The 18,244-nt window shown below is 50.2% G+C and overlaps 2 protein-coding genes across 2 annotated transcripts; both read right to left on the bottom strand.

The window, feature by feature from the left end:
* Window positions 1–2,013: 2,013 nt before the first annotated feature.
* On the bottom strand, window positions 2,014–2,934 carry LOC309888247 (olfactory receptor 14C36-like; the record flags this gene model as incomplete). The annotated part of the gene is made up of 1 exon (XM_082780485.1): window positions 2,014–2,934. The coding sequence occupies one exon, from the start codon at window positions 2,932–2,934 to the stop codon at window positions 2,014–2,016; it is 921 nt and encodes a 306-aa protein (XP_082636611.1).
* A 7,042-nt stretch (window positions 2,935–9,976) lies between these two features.
* On the bottom strand, window positions 9,977–11,549 carry LOC309888125 (olfactory receptor 14C36-like; the record flags this gene model as incomplete). Its single annotated transcript, XM_082780365.1, has 1 exon — window positions 9,977–11,549. One exon carries the CDS (start codon window positions 11,547–11,549, stop codon window positions 10,614–10,616), a length of 936 nt encoding a protein of 311 aa, XP_082636491.1. The 3' UTR covers window positions 9,977–10,613.
* Window positions 11,550–18,244: the final 6,695 nt, after the last annotated feature.

Raw genomic sequence — 18,244 nt, 5'->3', positions numbered from 1 at the left:
ATCTTCATTGGCTGTAGCTGTACCCATGAGATTGGCCTCACTGGGGAAATTGTCCCCTTCCAGACAAAGAAACCTAAATTGAGTAAACTGAAAAGACCTGCCCAGTCAATAGAGTAAGGCAAAGTCCTACATCCTGTGCTATAGATGCAGAAGGCAAAAAGAATTGCATTGTGCCTGACACTACTCTGGGATGTGTCACCCAGGTCAGGCAACTTTACCTTAGTGCTGACAAGTCCATCACTAAACCACGCTGCCAAGCTCTACACCTACACCTTGGCTCTCCAGTCGATGACCCAGCTCATGGACGGCAATCAGGAAGTCTCGGTTAACATGACGCTACCTCAGGTGCGCCACCATGGTAGCCATTGGCACCTGCTGTTTTTCAACCCTCAGCAAACCCCCAACAGAAGGATTCTGTGGAAGGCCAAGCAAGGTAGACTCCAGTACAGTTATCTCTTGGGATGCCCCTGTCAGTCCATAAATACAGGTGGGTTCTACCTCTTTCTAGCTTGATGGCATTAGGGTATTCTGTGGTCCAGAGGAGCCTGACACATTTGTGGGTCTGTTGTGGCAGGCCATTAAATATACACAGTCCAGTAAACCAAATTGTCCCTTTCCTCCCCGCCTTCCCCTGGCTGGAAAAAAGACCCTTCTAGTCCTGCTCATAGTATTTATTACATTGTCTGGTAGACAGCCCAATGGAAACACGTCCCACCACGGCAGGGGAGAGGGTGCTGAAAGCCAAGGGATGCATTTTGGTGCAGGATTTGGGGCCCAGCAGAGAAAAGGAATCAAGGCAGTGGGGTGGGGGAGGCCAGCAGAAGCAGCCCAAGGGGTGGTGCTGCTTGTGAGGACACGTTTGTGGCAGCAGCCGGAGTGGGCAGCAGCTGTGCGCAGGCGAAGGGAGGCCAGGAAGCACGTGCCAAGAGCGCTCCTGCCAGCAGAGCCAAGGCCAGGGCCGAGCCCAAGGGCAGAGGCAGGCCCAGGGCAGGGGGCTGCAAGGGCCATGCTGAGCTCCCTGCCCCTGCAGCAGCCGCTCTGGCCCTCAGCAGACGTGCTGACAGGCTGCAGGGAGGGGACGAATGCCCTGGGCCCCCTTCCTCCCCTGCCCAGGCCAGCAAGGGCTCAGAGCGGCCTCCTCTCTCCTGCCCCTGCAGCTCTGGGCTCCCTTCTTGCAGCCCTGGCTCTGCAGCACCAAGCCCTGCTGGGAGCCCTCCCCTGCATGCTGCCACTGCTCCCTGACACTGCTGTTGCCCTCTGCTGGGCACTGCCCAGCCCAGCTCAGCCCCTGCCCACCTCTCCCCAGCTCCCTGACCTTGCTTGCTCACCCAGTCTTTTGGTCTTTTCCACTTGTTCACTGAAGGCCTCTGAGACCTTTGCACTGTGACCCAGCTGTGTGCCCTGACATTGCAGAGCTCCCATCAGCAAATCCATCCTTTGGCTTAGCTTTACTGTGAAGATCCACTCACTGCCCACCCAACACAAGGCACTCAATATCCCAGGAGAAGCCTTAGGATATTCTGGTGGTTCACAATACCTCCTTGATGCCACCAGTCCTGTCACGTTTCAATCCCAAGAAGCTGCTTCTTGAAGGGTCAGGTTCTCCAGGGGCACTGGGCATCCACCAGTGACAACTCAGTCCAGCCCTCACTCCCTCACCCAAAACCTGGTGCCCCCATGTCCCTGTGTCCAGGTGAAACCCAAGTACAAGACCGATGCCTTAAGCCTGGCATTCCCTGATTGTCTTCTGCACTCCAGATTGGGAAGAAGAGCACTAAGCATGAGCAACTTCATTTTATTAACAAGATACCAGAACAGAGGCCAGGTGTCATTTAGGGATAAACACATTCAGAGAAAGCCTCTGGGTTCACAGAGGACTGGTCATCTGGAAAAGAGGAATGAAAGCAAACATCTAACTGGAAAAAGAATTTTAAAGAATGCTATACCTAAAGCTCACAAACTGCCTGAGATTAATGTGAGTAAAACCAGAAAAGTGAGATAGCCAATTTATTGCTAAGTAAATAGAATCAGTTTTTTCAGTGTGGCTTTCAGCTCCTGGTTCCTCATGCTGTAGATGAGGGGGTTCAGTGCTGGAGGCACCACCGAGTACAGAACTGCCATCACCATGTCCAAGGATGGAGAGGAGAGGGAGGGTGGCTTCAGGTAGGCAAATATGCCAGTGCTGACAAACAGGGAGACCACGGCCAGGTGAGGGAGGCACATGGAAAAGGCTTTGTGCCTGCCCTGCTCAGAGGGCATCCTCAGCACTGCCCTGAAGATCTGCACATAGGACAGCACAATGAAAACAAAACAACCAAATGCTAAAGAAAAACTAAACACAAGTGCCCCGACTTCCCTGAGGTAGGCATCTGAGCAGGAGAGCTTGAGGATGTGGGGAATCTCACAGAAGAACTGGTCCACAGCGTTGCCTTGGCAGAGGTGGAGAGAAAATGTGTTGGCCGTGTGCAGGGCTGAATAGAGAAAGCCACTGCCCCAGGCAGCTGCTGCCATCTGGGCACAAGCTCTGCTGCCCAGGAGGCTCCCGTAGTGCAGAGGTTTGCAGATGGCAACGTAGCGGTCGTAGGCCATGATAGTTAGAATTGAATACTCTGAAGCAAAGAAGAAGACAAAAAAGAGAACTTGAGCAGCACATCCTTGATAGGAGATGGCCCTGGTGTCCCAGAGGGCATTGGCCATGGCTTTGGGCAGAGTGGTGGAGATGCAGCCCACGTCGAGGAGGGCGAGGTTGAGGAGGAAGAAGTACATGGGGGTGTGGAGGCGGTGGTGGCAGGCTACGGCGCTGAGGATGAAGCCGTTGCCCAGGAGGGCAGCCAGGTAGATGCCCAGGAAGAGCGCGAAGTGCAGGAGCTGCAGCTCGCGTGTGTCTGCGAATGCCAGCAGGAGGAACTCCGTGATGGAGCTGACATTGGACATCTGTTATTTCTGGTCATGAGGTCCTGTACGAGGAAGACAAAGGCAGTGATAATGTGCCACAGACATATCGGAGTAAAAACCTTTCCATTTTCTCATTTAAAATCACCAAAAAATTGCCCATTTCCAGGCAGATATTTTGAAGCTCTCTTTCACTGATTCTGCCTGAGAGTGTCTCTGGGAGCAGAGGATCCTCTGTGGGCAATGGAAGGATCAGTCCTGCACTACAGCCAGAGGGAGTAGCATGGTAGCAACATGGTAGGAACATGGTAGGAACATGGGGTAGTCTCAGATTAAGGTTACTGCTGATATCAAAGAGATTTCCCCAGTTTTGCTCCTAGTTCACCCTACTGCAGAGCAGAGGTGTGGAGGTTTAGATATGTAATTATTTGTTTTGTGGTTTTGGTTGTAGCTGCCCCACCACACCGGAGAACTGTTTCTAAGGCATAAATCCTGGGCATTCTGCTGCACTCCAAGTAAAACCTTGTGGATCCTCAGAGGCAAAGACACTGTGCCTTTAGTGCAGTGTCCCTCAGAGATGACAGCCAGCCTCTCCATCAGTGCTGGTCTCAGCTGCCCTGTGAGAGCTGCAGGAAAGTTGTACTCAGTTGTTCATCTGAAAAGAACCTGAACACTGCTGAAAGCAGAGGAATCCAGGCTCAAAGTGCCCATCTCCACACCCCTCACCTTGTCCCCATACTCACCTTTCCCCAAGCACACCGAGGGCACACCACAGCCTCTGAAACCCCCATCCCCAGCCAGCCTGCAAACAAGACCAGCAGCAGCACGGCCAGCTGGAGAAGCCAGGAGGAATGCCAGTGTGCTGCTGCCAGGGGAGGCAAGGCCAGGGAGGGACAGACGGACACTCAGCAGCCCCTCCTGTGCTGCAGCTCTGCCTGCAGAAGAGTCAGTTCATGCTCATTGCAGGCAATCGGTAGTCATCTCAAATTGGCTGAGACCTCCCAAAGACAGAGCACTGGGCATTGGAGGGTTTGCAGCTCCTAAAGATCAGCTAGGATAAAACCTGAGAGGACCACAATGATGATGTTGGTGTAGTTTCTGGGCTGAGGTGTGGGAAGGGACTTTATGAAGTTCATTGATTCAATATTGATCTCTCACTGCAATTCTCTTGGAGTCACAGTTTGCAGTACAAACCTGACCACCTATTACCATGAAACCGGCCTCCGCTCTATCACAGGTATCTGCAAGCAGAGGCTACAGAAAAAGTCTTGCCTTTCAGGTAGTCCCTGCCCAGGTCTTTCTCTTGAAAAATCCAATTTTAAATGCCAATCTCTAATGCATTTTCTACTCCTCACTGGAGAAACAGAGAGACCCACCCTGACAGATGCTATCAGCCGTCGGATGTGCCAGCTGTAGAAGACCCGTCTGCCAGAAGGCCCTGCTGCCAGAGCCTCACGGTGCCAAGAGCCTGCAGATGTGTCCTGCCACACGCTGCCCTCTGTTGTTGTGCTCCTCAGTGCCTCCAAGCCCTCTCTCCTTCTCTCCTCTCTGCGTGCCAGCTGCGGTCAGAGCCTCCAGCCCTGCTGCGCTGTGCAGAGGAGCTGCTCCCGGGCACAGCTGTCTCTCTGTAGTGCTGCTCGCTTACCAGGAGCTCTGCTTGGGCCCAAGAGCCCAGCCCAGCTCAGCAGCACAGCACCCAACCATGGCATCGCTTGCTCTGTGCCATTGGTCTTCCTGGAGGTGTCCCCAGGGCCTCAGGGCTGACAGCTCCCCAAGGCAGCAGGGTCTCTGCTGGGGTGTGGTGTCTGAAGCAGCCTGAAGTCTTCGCTGGCTTCTCCTTGCTGTATTTGGTTGAGACTAATTTTAGAAGTGTGATTTATGCTATTAAAGTTTGATTGTCGAACATGAGAACAGATGTTTCCCTCCCTTAACTCCTATTGTGTTCCCAGTGTATTGCAGGACACCTCAGCCATGACTGCCAGGGATCATTTCACCCCTCTGAATGTGTTCTAACAAGAGAGGGGGGAACTGAATGCTCTAAAAGGTTTTCCAAGAAGGGAATTGGACACTAAGACAGCATTTGTTGAGTTTTCCCAGTAACACACATGGAAGATCCTCTACCCATGCATAAATCTCTTCTTCCTCTCTCACATGACCAGCACGGTGACTGGGATGTGGAACACCCTCAACACTGTGCTTGTGCCTCCCAACAAACACCTGCAGATGCCATGCTTCCTTCTGGGGACCATGCCCTACGGTCAGCCCTGGGCTGTTTGCCATCCCTGTGCTCTGCAAGGCTCGAGAAGTGGGAGGTCTGGCTCCAGAAGGCAGCTGTACCTGAACCAGGGGAATTTCTCTCATGTACAGGAATTCTTTCTTCTCCTCCCAGCTATTCTTCTGTGGCCCCAGTGTCATAGATATCTTCTGTGGTTTTGCCCCATTGCTGGAGCTGTTCTGCAGTGCCAAGGTGATACTCATGGTCTTTGCTTTCATAATCTACATTTTGGATCCAATCTTCCTCTTCCCTCTCATGCAGTTTTCAGGTGTGTGTGTGTCCTGTGTTGGCAGGCCAAGGCCTTATCCACCTACTCTTCTGTCCTCACGAGTGTCACTGTTTTCTAAGATACTGCCATCACGGTGTGTGAGAAGCCCAAATACAGCCCTCCTCAGAGATCTTCATGAAGCCCTTTCCTAAACCACCATCCTCCCAGTCAGTCCTCAGGTTGCCTAGAGGTGGTATGGGAAGGGTGAGAGAGGTTGAAGTGGATCTGCAGATGTCATCATAAGACCTATCTCAAAGACCTTGGAAAGGACAGATAGATCAAAGACATTCCTCAGAACATGGAAATGGCAGATGTCAAACTCATCTGCTAATAGGAGGGCAAGCAGAAGAATGATAAAGCCTAATCAAGGAATAAAAAGCCAGCCTTAGCCTTAACCCCCAAACCAGACCTAAACTGAAGTCCTCAAAGTTTGCCCTTATCCTAAATCTTGAGCAGGATCCTTAAGCACAACACTAATCCCTCCCTCGATGCTTTGCCATTCCTTTGACCCTGGAGGGTGACCTCTAAGTCCTAAACATTAACCTGATAATCTAACCCCCAAAGCGCTCCAGCATGCACACAGCACATCTCAGCTTCAACCCCACTCCTATCCCTAACTTCAGCTGCTTGTACCCTTGGGGCAGGGCAGGCACTGTGAGGTCCTGCAGCAGTCCCATGGCATTGGAAGAGGCATGTGAGGTGACAGGTATGTGATCAGATCAGAGGCCACAAGGAGGAGCTGGCTGGGAATGCTGGGATGAGGTCAGATGTGCCTCTGGATCTGCTGGGCCTGCAGGAGGCAATGGCTGTGAAGGAGGCTGGGAGGTCACTTCTGTCTCTGGAGCTGACGGACCAGCAGGAGGAATGTGGCACAGATAGGGATCGTAAACGGCAGAAGCATGCACTTGGAATTGAAGATGATGGTGAGGCACCTTCTGTTCTAGTCAGGTGAGAGACCACAGGAAGGCTGATGGCATGGGAGTCATGCTTGAAGTAGAGCTAGTGAGACCACAGAATAAGAGAATGGCTCCTGTTGGAAGGGACCTTAAAGGTCACCTAGTTCCAAGCCCCTGGCCATAAGCAGGGATGTCCCCCATGAGATCAGGTTGCCCAGGGCATCATCTAACCTGCTCTTGATCAGCTCCAGGGATGGGGCACCTCTAAGGTCTCTCAGCAACCTCTTCCAGTGCCTCACCTCCCTCTGAGTGAAGAGTTTCCTCCTAACATCTAATCTAAATCTCCCCTCATTTAGCTTAGAACAATTCTCCCTCGTGCTGTCATTACCTGATTGAGCAAAGAGTCACTCTCCATCTTTTTTATAAGCACCATTTAAGTACTGAAAGGCCACAGAGAGGTCAACGCTGAGCCTTCTTTTCTCCAGGCTGAACAGCCCCAGCTCTCTTAGCCTTTCTTCATAGGAGACGTGCTCCAACCCCTTGATCATCTTTGCGGCCCTCCTCTGCACCTGTTCTACCAGATGCACATACTTCTCCTGCTGGGGGCCCAGTTCTGGATGCAGGACTCCAAGTGGGGCCTCCCAAGGGCAGAGTACAAGGACTAGAAGTAGAAGTGACCTCTGTCTACCTGCTGGCCACTCCTCTGCTTATGGAGCCCAGGATGCAGTTGGCCTTCTGGGCTACAAGTGCAGAATGTACTACATCATTGTCGATCTCAATGTCTGTCACAGATAAATATATTAAACAGCACCAATCCCAGGACAGACCCCTGAGGTACAACACTTGTCAGCAGCCTCCACTTGGACATAGAGCCGTTGAGCACCACGCTCTGGATGTGACCTTCAAGCCAACTCCTTACCCACTGAATGGTTCACCCAACAAATGCGTATCTCTCCAATTTGGAGACAAGGATGTCATGTGGGACAGTGTCAATGGTCTTACAAAAGTCCAAGTATATGACATTGGTTGGTCTTCTGTTGTTGTTTGATGTGATCACTCCACTGTAGAAAGCCATCACATTGGTCAGGCACGATTTGGACTTTGGAGAAGCCATGCTGGCTGTGTGAGATCACTGCTTTGTCTTGCATGTGCTTTGACATAGATTCCAGGAGGATCATTTCCATGATCTTGCCAGGTCATGGCAAAGGACATAAAGACCTTTGTGTCCTTTTCTCTCCTGAGTACAATGCGACTTCCTTCTCAGGAATGGAGTAACCAACAGAGGTGAGATAGATACTATGCGATCATGGATGTCATCAGAAAGCTGATCCCAATAAGATATGGGGAGGTCAGAAGCAGCCTGGACATGAGACATATGAGATTTTGGGGTGGGAAGAGCAGCATGGCCAGCAGAAATTAATGGTTTAATAGAGGTAAAAGCATTCCTGCAATGCCGATACTGCAGTAACAATGAATTTAAAAAGCCACATATGGCCCTTACCTAACTGGAAGCAGTAATTTTAATCCCTAAACCTAAATGCTACTACAACACCCTGAAAGGAATCAATTTTCTCTCTTGATAACCATAATCCCTTCCCTTAAAACTAACATTAAAATGCTCTATTTAGCCCTAGACTCCCTGGCAGATGTAAAACACCCGTAAACCACAGAGCTTCTCCATACCTGAACCACAGACATGACAACACAAGCAGAACACCAAACACTCCTACTAAAACTTTGCATAATCTCTAACCCAGAAAGTGAAAAAGAGATACCGAGGGGGCTAGAGAAAGCTCAGTTCTGCCTCAGGATCTCCTGCCCCAGCAGAAGCAATGTGACTGTGGCAGTGACTGTGAGGTCACTTCTGTCTGTAGGTGGCAGGTCACCTTTGATTTCTCCCTGGGATCTGCACTTTTGGGCTGACATCTGGCAGTGGCCCTGCTAGGCCAGCACAAGGCACCTGCTTGGCATGCTGACTGGGGGATCCCCTCTGCCTCCAGACCCAGGAGGACCCAGACAGAAAGAAGGCCCCCAGATGGGTTGTCCTGTCCCTTCTGCTTGAGTCCATCACCACACAGCAACAGGCACAAGGCTTGGCTGTGTCTCCAGAAGAAGCTGCAAGGCCAGCAGCAGGCCCCTGGCTTGGAAGCTGCTGCTGAGGTGACTTGTGTCTGCTTGGCTGACAGGCCACAAGGAGCCTGCTGGGTTGGGATGCCTACTTCAGGAGTGGTTTCCACCCTGATGGAGCTTTCTCTGGTAGTAGCAAAGAGAAGGAGAAAAAAAAAAATGACACAGACTGCACCATGGAAGTTACGCACTGGCCACGAGGAGGAAGAAATGTCCCTCAAAGGGTTGTGCTATGGTGCCAGAGGTCAACCAAAGAGTGTCTGTGATCAGACCATGGCTTTGTGTTTCAAGGAACAGCTGGTGAGGGTTGATGAGACATTGGTGAAATGACTGAAATGCCGGGATGAGAGCAAGGGGGTGAACAGAGATGGGTGTCTGCAGATTTCAAGGAAACAAAGAGAAATGTTGGATAGCATAGGAAAGCCTGCAGAGGAGAAGGCAGAGGGTGCTGGCAAGAATGCAGGGCCCCAAAAGCCCTGACATTGTTGTCCCCTTGGCTAGAGCTTATGAGGAGAGATGTTCATTACAGTGGGGCCTCATCGATTCCTTTCAACCCTGTGCAGAGGCTGGCAGGTGTCATACCAGTGTTCTTCTCATGACATCACACTGCCCACCACATCCCACAGATCCCCAGGAAGAGCCCTGAGCCAGATGTAGGGGTGCAGGATCTCCCCTCCCACTTCCAGGGGTCAGGCCTTGGCCCCTGTGCTTCAAGAAAAGCAACCAAGAGTTTTCTCAGCACAGTGCTTTGCCTGTCTGTAATGATGACCTCCAGTTATCTACCCTAACATGTCCCTGGGGAGGCTTTGCAATTTTCAAAAAAACAAAGCTCAAGTTCTTTATTTTGTTGCCTCCAGTAATGTTTATATTCCCAAAAGGATGGCTAAGTACACGATGTATTTTAAAATGACTAAAAGGAAATTAAAAAAAATAGTGTTTATATAAATATGTATCATATTCATTCAATGATAAATTATGAGGGTCTTGCTAAGGAAACCATTAGACAGACTGCTGAGAGATGGGTGAGCTTGAACTCACTGAAACACAAAGCAGCAACTGGGTTGGTGAGAGAGGTCTGAATGATTAAAGAGTAAGGGGAAGGCAAACCAGGAGAACAATAGGAAGTGCATGGGTCCAGACTGGCAGCTGGTAAAAGGAGACATTCAGCATGTTCTGTGTAATCAAGATGGGTTTTGTGCCTGGAAGATGAAGGAGGGAGCACACCATGATAGAAAAGCGAGGACAATGCAAGTACAGGTGAACACCAGTATTTCTTCTCCTGCGATGAATATGCATCCTGAAAAATCACACTTCTTCATGATAGAAATTACACTTCATGTGAGACATTTTACGGAAGGGATAGAATCTTTTGAGCTGATGAGTTGTTGTTTTATTAATTAAGTACTAAATAAATTAATGGGTAATTACTGTGTGTCCTGGCACTGCAGAGCTCCCACCAGCCTATGCATCCTTTGGCTTAACTTTACCGTGACGATCCACTCACTGCCCACCCAACACAAGGCACACAGTGTCCCAGGAGAACCCTTAGGATATTCTGGTGGCTCGCAATACCTCCTTGATGCCACCAGTCCTGTCACTTGTCAATCCCAAGAAGCTGCTTCTTGACAGGTCAGGGTCTCCAGGGGCAATGGGCATCCACCAGTGACGACTCAGTCCTGACTCCCTCACCCAGCACCCCATGTCCTCATGCCCCTGTGTCCAGGTGGTACCCAAGTACAAGACCGAGGCCTTGAGCCTGGTATTCCCTGATTGTCTTCTTCACTCCAGATTGGGAAGAAGACCCCTGAGCACTGAGCAACTTCATTTTATAAACAAGATGCCACAACAGAGGCCAGGTGTCATTTAGGGATAAACACATTCAGAGAAAGCCTCTGGGTCACAGATGACGTGGTGAAAACTAACACAAAACGTAACATTCAGAATGCTAAGAATTGCATTATAAAAAAAAAATATTTAAAATATTAACAGAGAAAAATAATTTAAAAAAATATTATATCATCTTCCCAAATATCCTTTTATTTCTGTTAGGATTATTATCAATGATAGTGTTATGATAGCACTAGTAAAGATAAAAATGAAATAACATAATATGAATCAAAATTCCACATTATTAGAAATACATCTTCTGAACACATTACTGATGCTTAAGAAGCATGTATTGAAACAGTTTCCTCACTGCATCCTTCACCTCTTGGTTTCTCATGCTGTAGATGAGGGGGTTCAGTGCTGGAGGCACCACTGAGTACAGAAGTGCGACCACCAGATCCAAGGATGGCGAGGAAATGGAGGGTGGCTTCAGGTAGGCAAATATGGCAGTGCTAACAAAGAGGGAGACGACGGTCAGGTGAGGGAGGCACATGGAAAAGGCTTTGTGTCGTCCCTGCTCAGAGGGCATCCTCAGCACTGCCCTGAAGATCTGCACATAGGACAGCACAATGAAAACAAAACAACCAAATGCTAAAGAAATACTAAACACAAGTGCCCCAACTTCCCTGAGGTAGTAGTCTGAGCAGGAAAGCTTGAGGATGTGGGGGATTTCACAGAAGAACTGGTCCACAGCGTTGCCGTGGCAGAGGGGAAGGGAAAATGTGTTGGCAGTGTGCAGGACAGCATTGAGAAAGCCACTGCCCCAGGCAGCTGCTGCCATCTGGCCACAAGCTCTGCTGCCCAGGACGCTCCCGTAGTGCAGGGGCTTGCAGATGGCAACGTAGCGGTCGTAGGCCATGACAGTGAGGAGGCAATACTCAGCTACTACAAAGAAAGAAAAGAGAAAGAGTTGGGCAGCACATGCTTTATAGGAGATGGCCCTGGTGTCCCAGAGGGCATTGGCTATGGCTTTGGGCAGAGTGGTGGAGATGCAGCCCAGGTCGAGGAGGGCGAGGTTGAGGAGGAAGAAGTACATGGGGGTGTGGAGGCGGTGGTCGCAGGCTACGGCGCTGAGGATGAGGCCGTTGCCCAGGAGGGCAGCCAGGTAGATGCCCAGGAAGAGCGCGAAGTGCAGGAGCTGCAGCTCGTGCGTGTCTGCGAATGCCAGCAGCAGGAATTCAGTGACTGAGCTGCTGTTGGGCATCTGTTTTTTCTGTGAAGTGGTCCTGCACAAAGAGAAAGAATAGTAATAATGTACAGCAGACTTATCAGAGGAAAATTCAATTTTCTCATTTAAAACCATCAGAAAGATTTTCCACTTGCAGGCAGTTATTTTGAAGGTCCCTTTAATGACTTCCAGCTGATACTGAGTCTGTCTGGGAGAAGAGTGCTTTTCTGTGGGCAATGGAAGAATCAGTCAAGCACTACAGCTCAAGGTAGCAACATGGTAGGAACATGGTGCAGTCTCACATTCACTTCAGTTCATATCAGATTTCCCCAGTTTTGCTCAAAGTTCATCACAGAGCAGACACGTGGAGATTTACGTATTTATTTGTTTTTTTGTTATTTGATTTGTACTCTTTGTTCAGCTGCTCCACCACATCTGAGGAGTCCTTCTAAGGCATAAATCCTGGGCATTCAGCTGCACTCCAAGTGAAACCTTGTAGATCTCCAGAGTCACAGATACTGCATTTTAGAGCAGAGTGCCCTTCAGAGAGGAGAGCCAGTCAATCTATCGGTTCTGGTCTCAGCTGCCCTGTGTTGGCCGGTCTTTGAGCTACAGTGCAATTCTGCTTCTATGTCCCTAGAGTCATAGAATCCTAGAATATCCTGACTTGGAAGTGTTCCACAAGGATCATCAGATCCCACCCCTGAATTTGTACATGACCACCCAAAAATCAGTCTATATGGCTGAGTTGCCCAGATGTTTGACTTCTGACAGCCTCAGTGCTGTGACCACTTCCCTGTGGTGCCTGTTCCAGTGCCTACAGAACCTGGACACTGCTGAGTTTTTCTAAAACAGAAATCCTGGGCATTCCCCCTGCACTTGAAGGGAAACTTTGTGTCTGCTCAGAGAAAAAGAGACTGTCCCTATAGCACAGTGTCCTTTAGTGAGGACAGACAATCTGTCCACCAGTGCTGGTCTCACCCTCCCTGTGAGAGCTGCAGGAAAATTTTACTCAGTTTTTCATCTGAAAAGAATCTGAACACTGCTGAGAGCAGAGACATCCAGGCTCAAAATGCCCAACTCCAGACCACTCACCTTGTCCCCGTACTCCCCTTCCCCCAAGCACACCGAGGGCTCACTCCATGGGCATGTGAAAGCCCCATCCCCAGTCAGCCTGGGAACAAGACCAGCAGCGGCACGGCCAGCTGGAGAAGCCAGGAGGAATGCCAGCGTGCTGCTGCCAGGGGAGGCAAGGTCAGGGAGGGACAGATGGACACTCAGCAGATCCTCCTGTGCTGCAGAGGAGGCAGCTCATGCTCACTGCAGGTGATCTGTGCTCATCTCAAGCCGGCAGAGACCTCTCAAAGACAGGGCACTGGGCATCAGAGAGTTTTCAGCTCCTTAAGATCAGCTAGGATAAAACCTGAGAGGACCACAAGGATGATGATGGTGCAGTCTGTGGGTGGAGGTGTGGTACAGGACTTTATGAAGTTCATTGATGAACTATTGATCCCTCATTGCAATGCTCTAGGAGTCTCAGTCTGCAGTACAAACCTGACCACCTATTACCATGAAACCAGCTTCCGCTCTACCACAGGTATCTGCAAGCACAGGCTACAATAAAAGTCTTGCCTTTCAGGTAGCCCCTGCCTTGGTCTTCCTCTTGAAAAATCTAATTTTAAATGCCATTCTCTAAAGCATATTATACTCCTCGCTGGAGAACAAGGAAGACCCATCCTGACAGATGCTATCAGCCATCAGATGTGCCAGCGGTAGAAGACCCTTCTGGCAACCCCACCTGCAGTGCCCTGCTGCCAGAGCCTCACGGTGTCAAGAGCCTGCAGATGTGTCCTGCCACACGCTGCCCTCTGTTGTTGCGCTCCTCAGTTCCTCCAAGCCCTCTCTCCTTCTCTCTTGTCTGTGTGCCAGCTGTGGTCAGAGCCCCCAGCCCTGCTGCGCTGTGCAGAGGAGCTGCTCCTGGGCACAGCTGTCTCTCTGCAGCGCTTGCCAGGAGCTGCCCCTTGGGCCCACGAGCCCAGCCCAGCTCAGCAGCACAGCACCCGACCATGGCATCGCTTGCTCTGTGCCATTGGGCTCCCTCGAGGTGTCCCCAAGGCCTCAGGGCTGACAGCTCCCCAAGGCAGCAGGGTCTCTGCTGGGGTGTGGTGGTTAAAGCAGACTGAAGTCATCACTGACCACTCCTTGATGAATTTGGGAGAGACTGATTTTATGCTATTAAAATTTGATTGTCAAACATGAGTACAAATGATTCTCTCCCTTAATTCCTATTGTGTTCCCATGGCATGGCAGGACACCTCAGCCATGACTGCCAGGGATCATTTCACCCCTCTGAATGTGTTCTAACAAGAGAGGGGGGAACTGAATGCTCTAAAAGGTTTTCCAAGAAGGGAATTGGACACTAAGACAGCATTTGTTGAGTTTTCCCAGTAACACACATGGAAGATCCTCTACCCATGCATAAATCTCTTCTTCCTCTCTCACATGACCAGCACGGTGACTGGGATGTGGAACACCCTCAACACTGTGCTTGTGCCTCCCAACAAACACCTGCAGATGCCATGCTTCCTTCTGGGGACCATGCCCTACGGTCAGCCCTGGGCTGTTTGCCATCCCTGTGCTCTGCAAGGCTCGAGAAGTGGGAGGTCTGGCTCCAGAAGGCAGCTGTACCTGAACCAGGGGAATTTCTCTCATGTACAGGAATTCTTTCTTCTCCTCCCAGCTATTCTTCTGTGGCCCCAGTGTCATAGATATCTTCTGTGGTTTTGCCCCATTGCTGGAGCTGTTCTGCAGTGCCAAGGTGATACTCATGGTCTTTGCTTTCATAATCTACATTTTGGATCCAATCTTCCTCTTCCCTCTCATGCAGTTTTCAGGTGTGTGTGTGTCCTGTGTTGGCAGGCCAAGGCCTTATCCACCTACTCTTCTGTCCTCACGAGTGTCACTGTTTTCTAAGATACTGCCATCACGGTGTGTGAGAAGCCCAAATACAGCCCTCCTCAGAGATCTTCATGAAGCCCTTTCCTAAACCACCATCCTCCCAGTCAGTCCTCAGGTTGCCTAGAGGTGGTATGGGAAGGGTGAGAGAGGTTGAAGTGGATCTGCAGATGTCATCATAAGACCTATCTCAAAGACCTTGGAAAGGACAGATAGATCAAAGACATTCCTCAGAACATGGAAATGGCAGATGTCAAACTCATCTGCTAATAGGAGGGCAAGCAGAAGAATGATAAAGCCTAATCAAGGAATAAAAAGCCAGCCTTAGCCTTAACCCCCAAACCAGACCTAAACTGAAGTCCTCAAAGTTTGCCCTTATCCTAAATCTTGAGCAGGATCCTTAAGCACAACACTAATCCCTCCCTCGATGCTTTGCCATTCCTTTGACCCTGGAGGGTGACCTCTAAGTCCTAAACATTAACCTGATAATCTAACCCCCAAAGCGCTCCAGCATGCACACAGCACATCTCAGCTTCAACCCCACTCCTATCCCTAACTTCAGCTGCTTGTCCCCTTGGGGCAGGGCAGGGACTGTGAGGTCCTGCAGCAGTCCCATGGCATTGGAAGAGGCATGTGAGGTGACAGGTGTGTGATCAGATCAGAGGCCACAAGGAGGAGCTGGCTGGGAATGCTGGGATGAGGTCAGATGTGCCTCTGGATCTGGTGGGCCTGCAGGAGGCAATGGCTGTGAAGGAGGCTGGGAGGTCACTTCTGTCTCTGGAGCTGACGGACCAGCAGGAGGAATGTGGCACAGATAGGGATCGTAAACGGCAGAAGCATGCACTTGGAATTGAAGATGATGGTGAGGCACCTTCTGTTCTAGTCAGGTGAGAGACCACAGGAAGGCTGATGGCATGGGAGTCATGCTTGAAGTAGAGCTAGTGAGACCACAGAATAAGAGAATGGCTCCTGTTGGAAGGGACCTTAAAGGTCACCTAGTTCCAAGCCCCTGGCCATAAGCAGGGATGTCCCCCATGAGATCAGGTTGCCCAGGGCATCATCTAACCTGCTCTTGATCAGCTCCAGGGATGGGGCACCTCTAAGGTCTCTCAGCAACCTCTTCCAGTGCCTCACCTCCCTCTGAGTGAAGAGTTTCCTCCTAACATCTAATCTAAATCTCCCCTCATTTAGCTTAGAACAATTCTCCCTCGTGCTGTCATTACCTGATTGAGCAAAGAGTCACTCTCCATCTTTTTTATAAGCACCATTTAAGTACTGAAAGGCCACAGAGAGGTCAACGCTGAGCCTTCTTTTCTCCAGGCTGAACAGCCCCAGCTCTCTTAGCCTTTCTTCATAGGAGACGTGCTCCAACCCCTTGATCATCTTTGCGGCCCTCCTCTGCACCTGTTCTACCAGATGCACATACTTCTCCTGCTGGGGGCCCAGTTCTGGATGCAGGACTCCAAGTGGGGCCTCCCAAGGGCAGAGTACAAGGACTAGAAGTAGAAGTGACCTCTGTCTACCTGCTGGCCACTCCTCTGCTTATGGAGCCCAGGATGCAGTTGGCCTTCTGGGCTACAAGTGCAGAATGTACTACATCATTGTCGATCTCAATGTCTGTCACAGATAAATATATTAAACAGCACCAATCCCAGGACAGACCCCTGAGGTACAACACTTGTCAGCAGCCTCCACTTGGACATAGAGCCGTTGAGCACCACGCTCTGGATGTGACCTTCAAGCCAACTCCTTACCCACTGAATGGTTCACCCAACAAATGCGTATCTCTCCAATTTGGAGACAAGGATGTCATGTGGGACAGTGTCAATGGTCTTACAAAAGTCCAAGTATATGACATTGGTTGGTCTTCTGTTGTTGTTTGATGTGATCACTCCACTGTAGAAAGCCATCACATTGGTCAGGCACGATTTGGACTTTGGAGAAGCCATGCTGGCTGTGTGAGATCACTGCTTTGTCTTGCATGTGCTTTGACATAGATTCCAGGAGGATCATTTCCATGATCTTGCCAGGTCATGGCAAAGGACATAAAGACCTTTGTGTCCTTTTCTCTCCTGAGTACAATGCGACTTCCTTCTCAGGAATGGAGTAACCAACAGAGGTGAGATAGATACTATGCGATCATGGATGTCATCAGAAAGCTGATCCCAATAAGATATGGGGAGGTCAGAAGCAGCCTGGACATGAGACATATGAGATTTTGGGGTGGGAAGAGCAGCATGGCCAGCAGAAATTAATGGTTTAATAGAGGTAAAAGCATTCCTGCAATGCCGATACTGCAGTAACAATGAATTTAAAAAGCCACATATGGCCCTTACCTAACTGGAAGCAGTAATTTTAATCCCTAAACCTAAATGCTACTACAACACCCTGAAAGGAATCAATTTTCTCTCTTGATAACCATAATCCCTTCCCTTAAAACTAACATTAAAATGCTCTATTTAGCCCTAGACTCCCTGGCAGATGTAAAACACCCGTAAACCACAGAGCTTCTCCATACCTGAACCACAGACATGACAACACAAGCAGAACACCAAACACTCCTACTAAAACTTTGCATAATCTCTAACCCAGAAAGTGAAAAAGAGATACCGAGGGGGCTAGAGAAAGCTCAGTTCTGCCTCAGGATCTCCTGCCCCAGCAGAAGCAATGTGACTGTGGCAGTGACTGTGAGGTCACTTCTGTCTGTAGGTGGCAGGTCACCTTTGATTTCTCCCTGGGATCTGCACTTTTGGGCTGACATCTGGCAGTGGCCCTGCTAGGCCAGCACAAGGCACCTGCTTGGCATGCTGACTGGGGGATCCCCTCTGCCTCCAGACCCAGGAGGACCCAGACAGAAAGAAGGCCCCCAGATGGGTTGTCCTGTCCCTTCTGCTTGAGTCCATCACCACACAGCAACAGGCACAAGGCTTGGCTGTGTCTCCAGAAGAAGCTGCAAGGCCAGCAGCAGGCCCCTGGCTTGGAAGCTGCTGCTGAGGTGACTTGTGTCTGCTTGGCTGACAGGCCACAAGGAGCCTGCTGGGTTGGGATGCCTACTTCAGGAGTGGTTTCCACCCTGATGGAGCTTTCTCTGGTAGTAGCAAAGAGAAGGAGAAAAAAAAAAATGACACAGACTGCACCATGGAAGTTACGCACTGGCCACGAGGAGGAAGAAATGTCCCTCAAAGGGTTGTGCTATGGTGCCAGAGGTCAACCAAAGAGTGTCTGTGATCAGACCATGGCTTTGTGTTTCAAGGAACAGCTGGTGAGGGTTGATGAGACATTGGTGAAATGACTGAAATGCCGGGATGAGAGCAAGGGGGTGAACAGAGATGGGTGTCTGCAGATTTCAAGGAAACAAAGAGAAATGTTGGATAGCATAGGAAAGCCTGCAGAGGAGAAGGCAGAGGGTGCTGGCAAGAATGCAGGGCCCCAAAAGCCCTGACATTGTTGTCCCCTTGGCTAGAGCTTATGAGGAGAGATGTTCATTACAGTGGGGCCTCATCGATTCCTTTCAACCCTGTGCAGAGGCTGGCAGGTGTCATACCAGTGTTCTTCTCATGACATCACACTGCCCACCACATCCCACAGATCCCCAGGAAGAGCCCTGAGCCAGATGTAGGGGTGCAGGATCTCCCCTCCCACTTCCAGGGGTCAGGCCTTGGCCCCTGTGCTTCAAGAAAAGCAACCAAGAGTTTTCTCAGCACAGTGCTTTGCCTGTCTGTAATGATGACCTCCAGTTATCTACCCTAACATGTCCCTGGGGAGGCTTTGCAATT

This window comes from Aythya marila (genome assembly GCF_965140915.1).
Source record: "Aythya marila genome assembly, chromosome: 28".
NCBI lineage: Eukaryota > Metazoa > Chordata > Aves > Anseriformes > Anatidae > Aythya > Aythya marila.
Note: the sequence above shows the minus strand (reverse complement) of the source record. Positions and strands in the feature narration are given on the sequence as shown.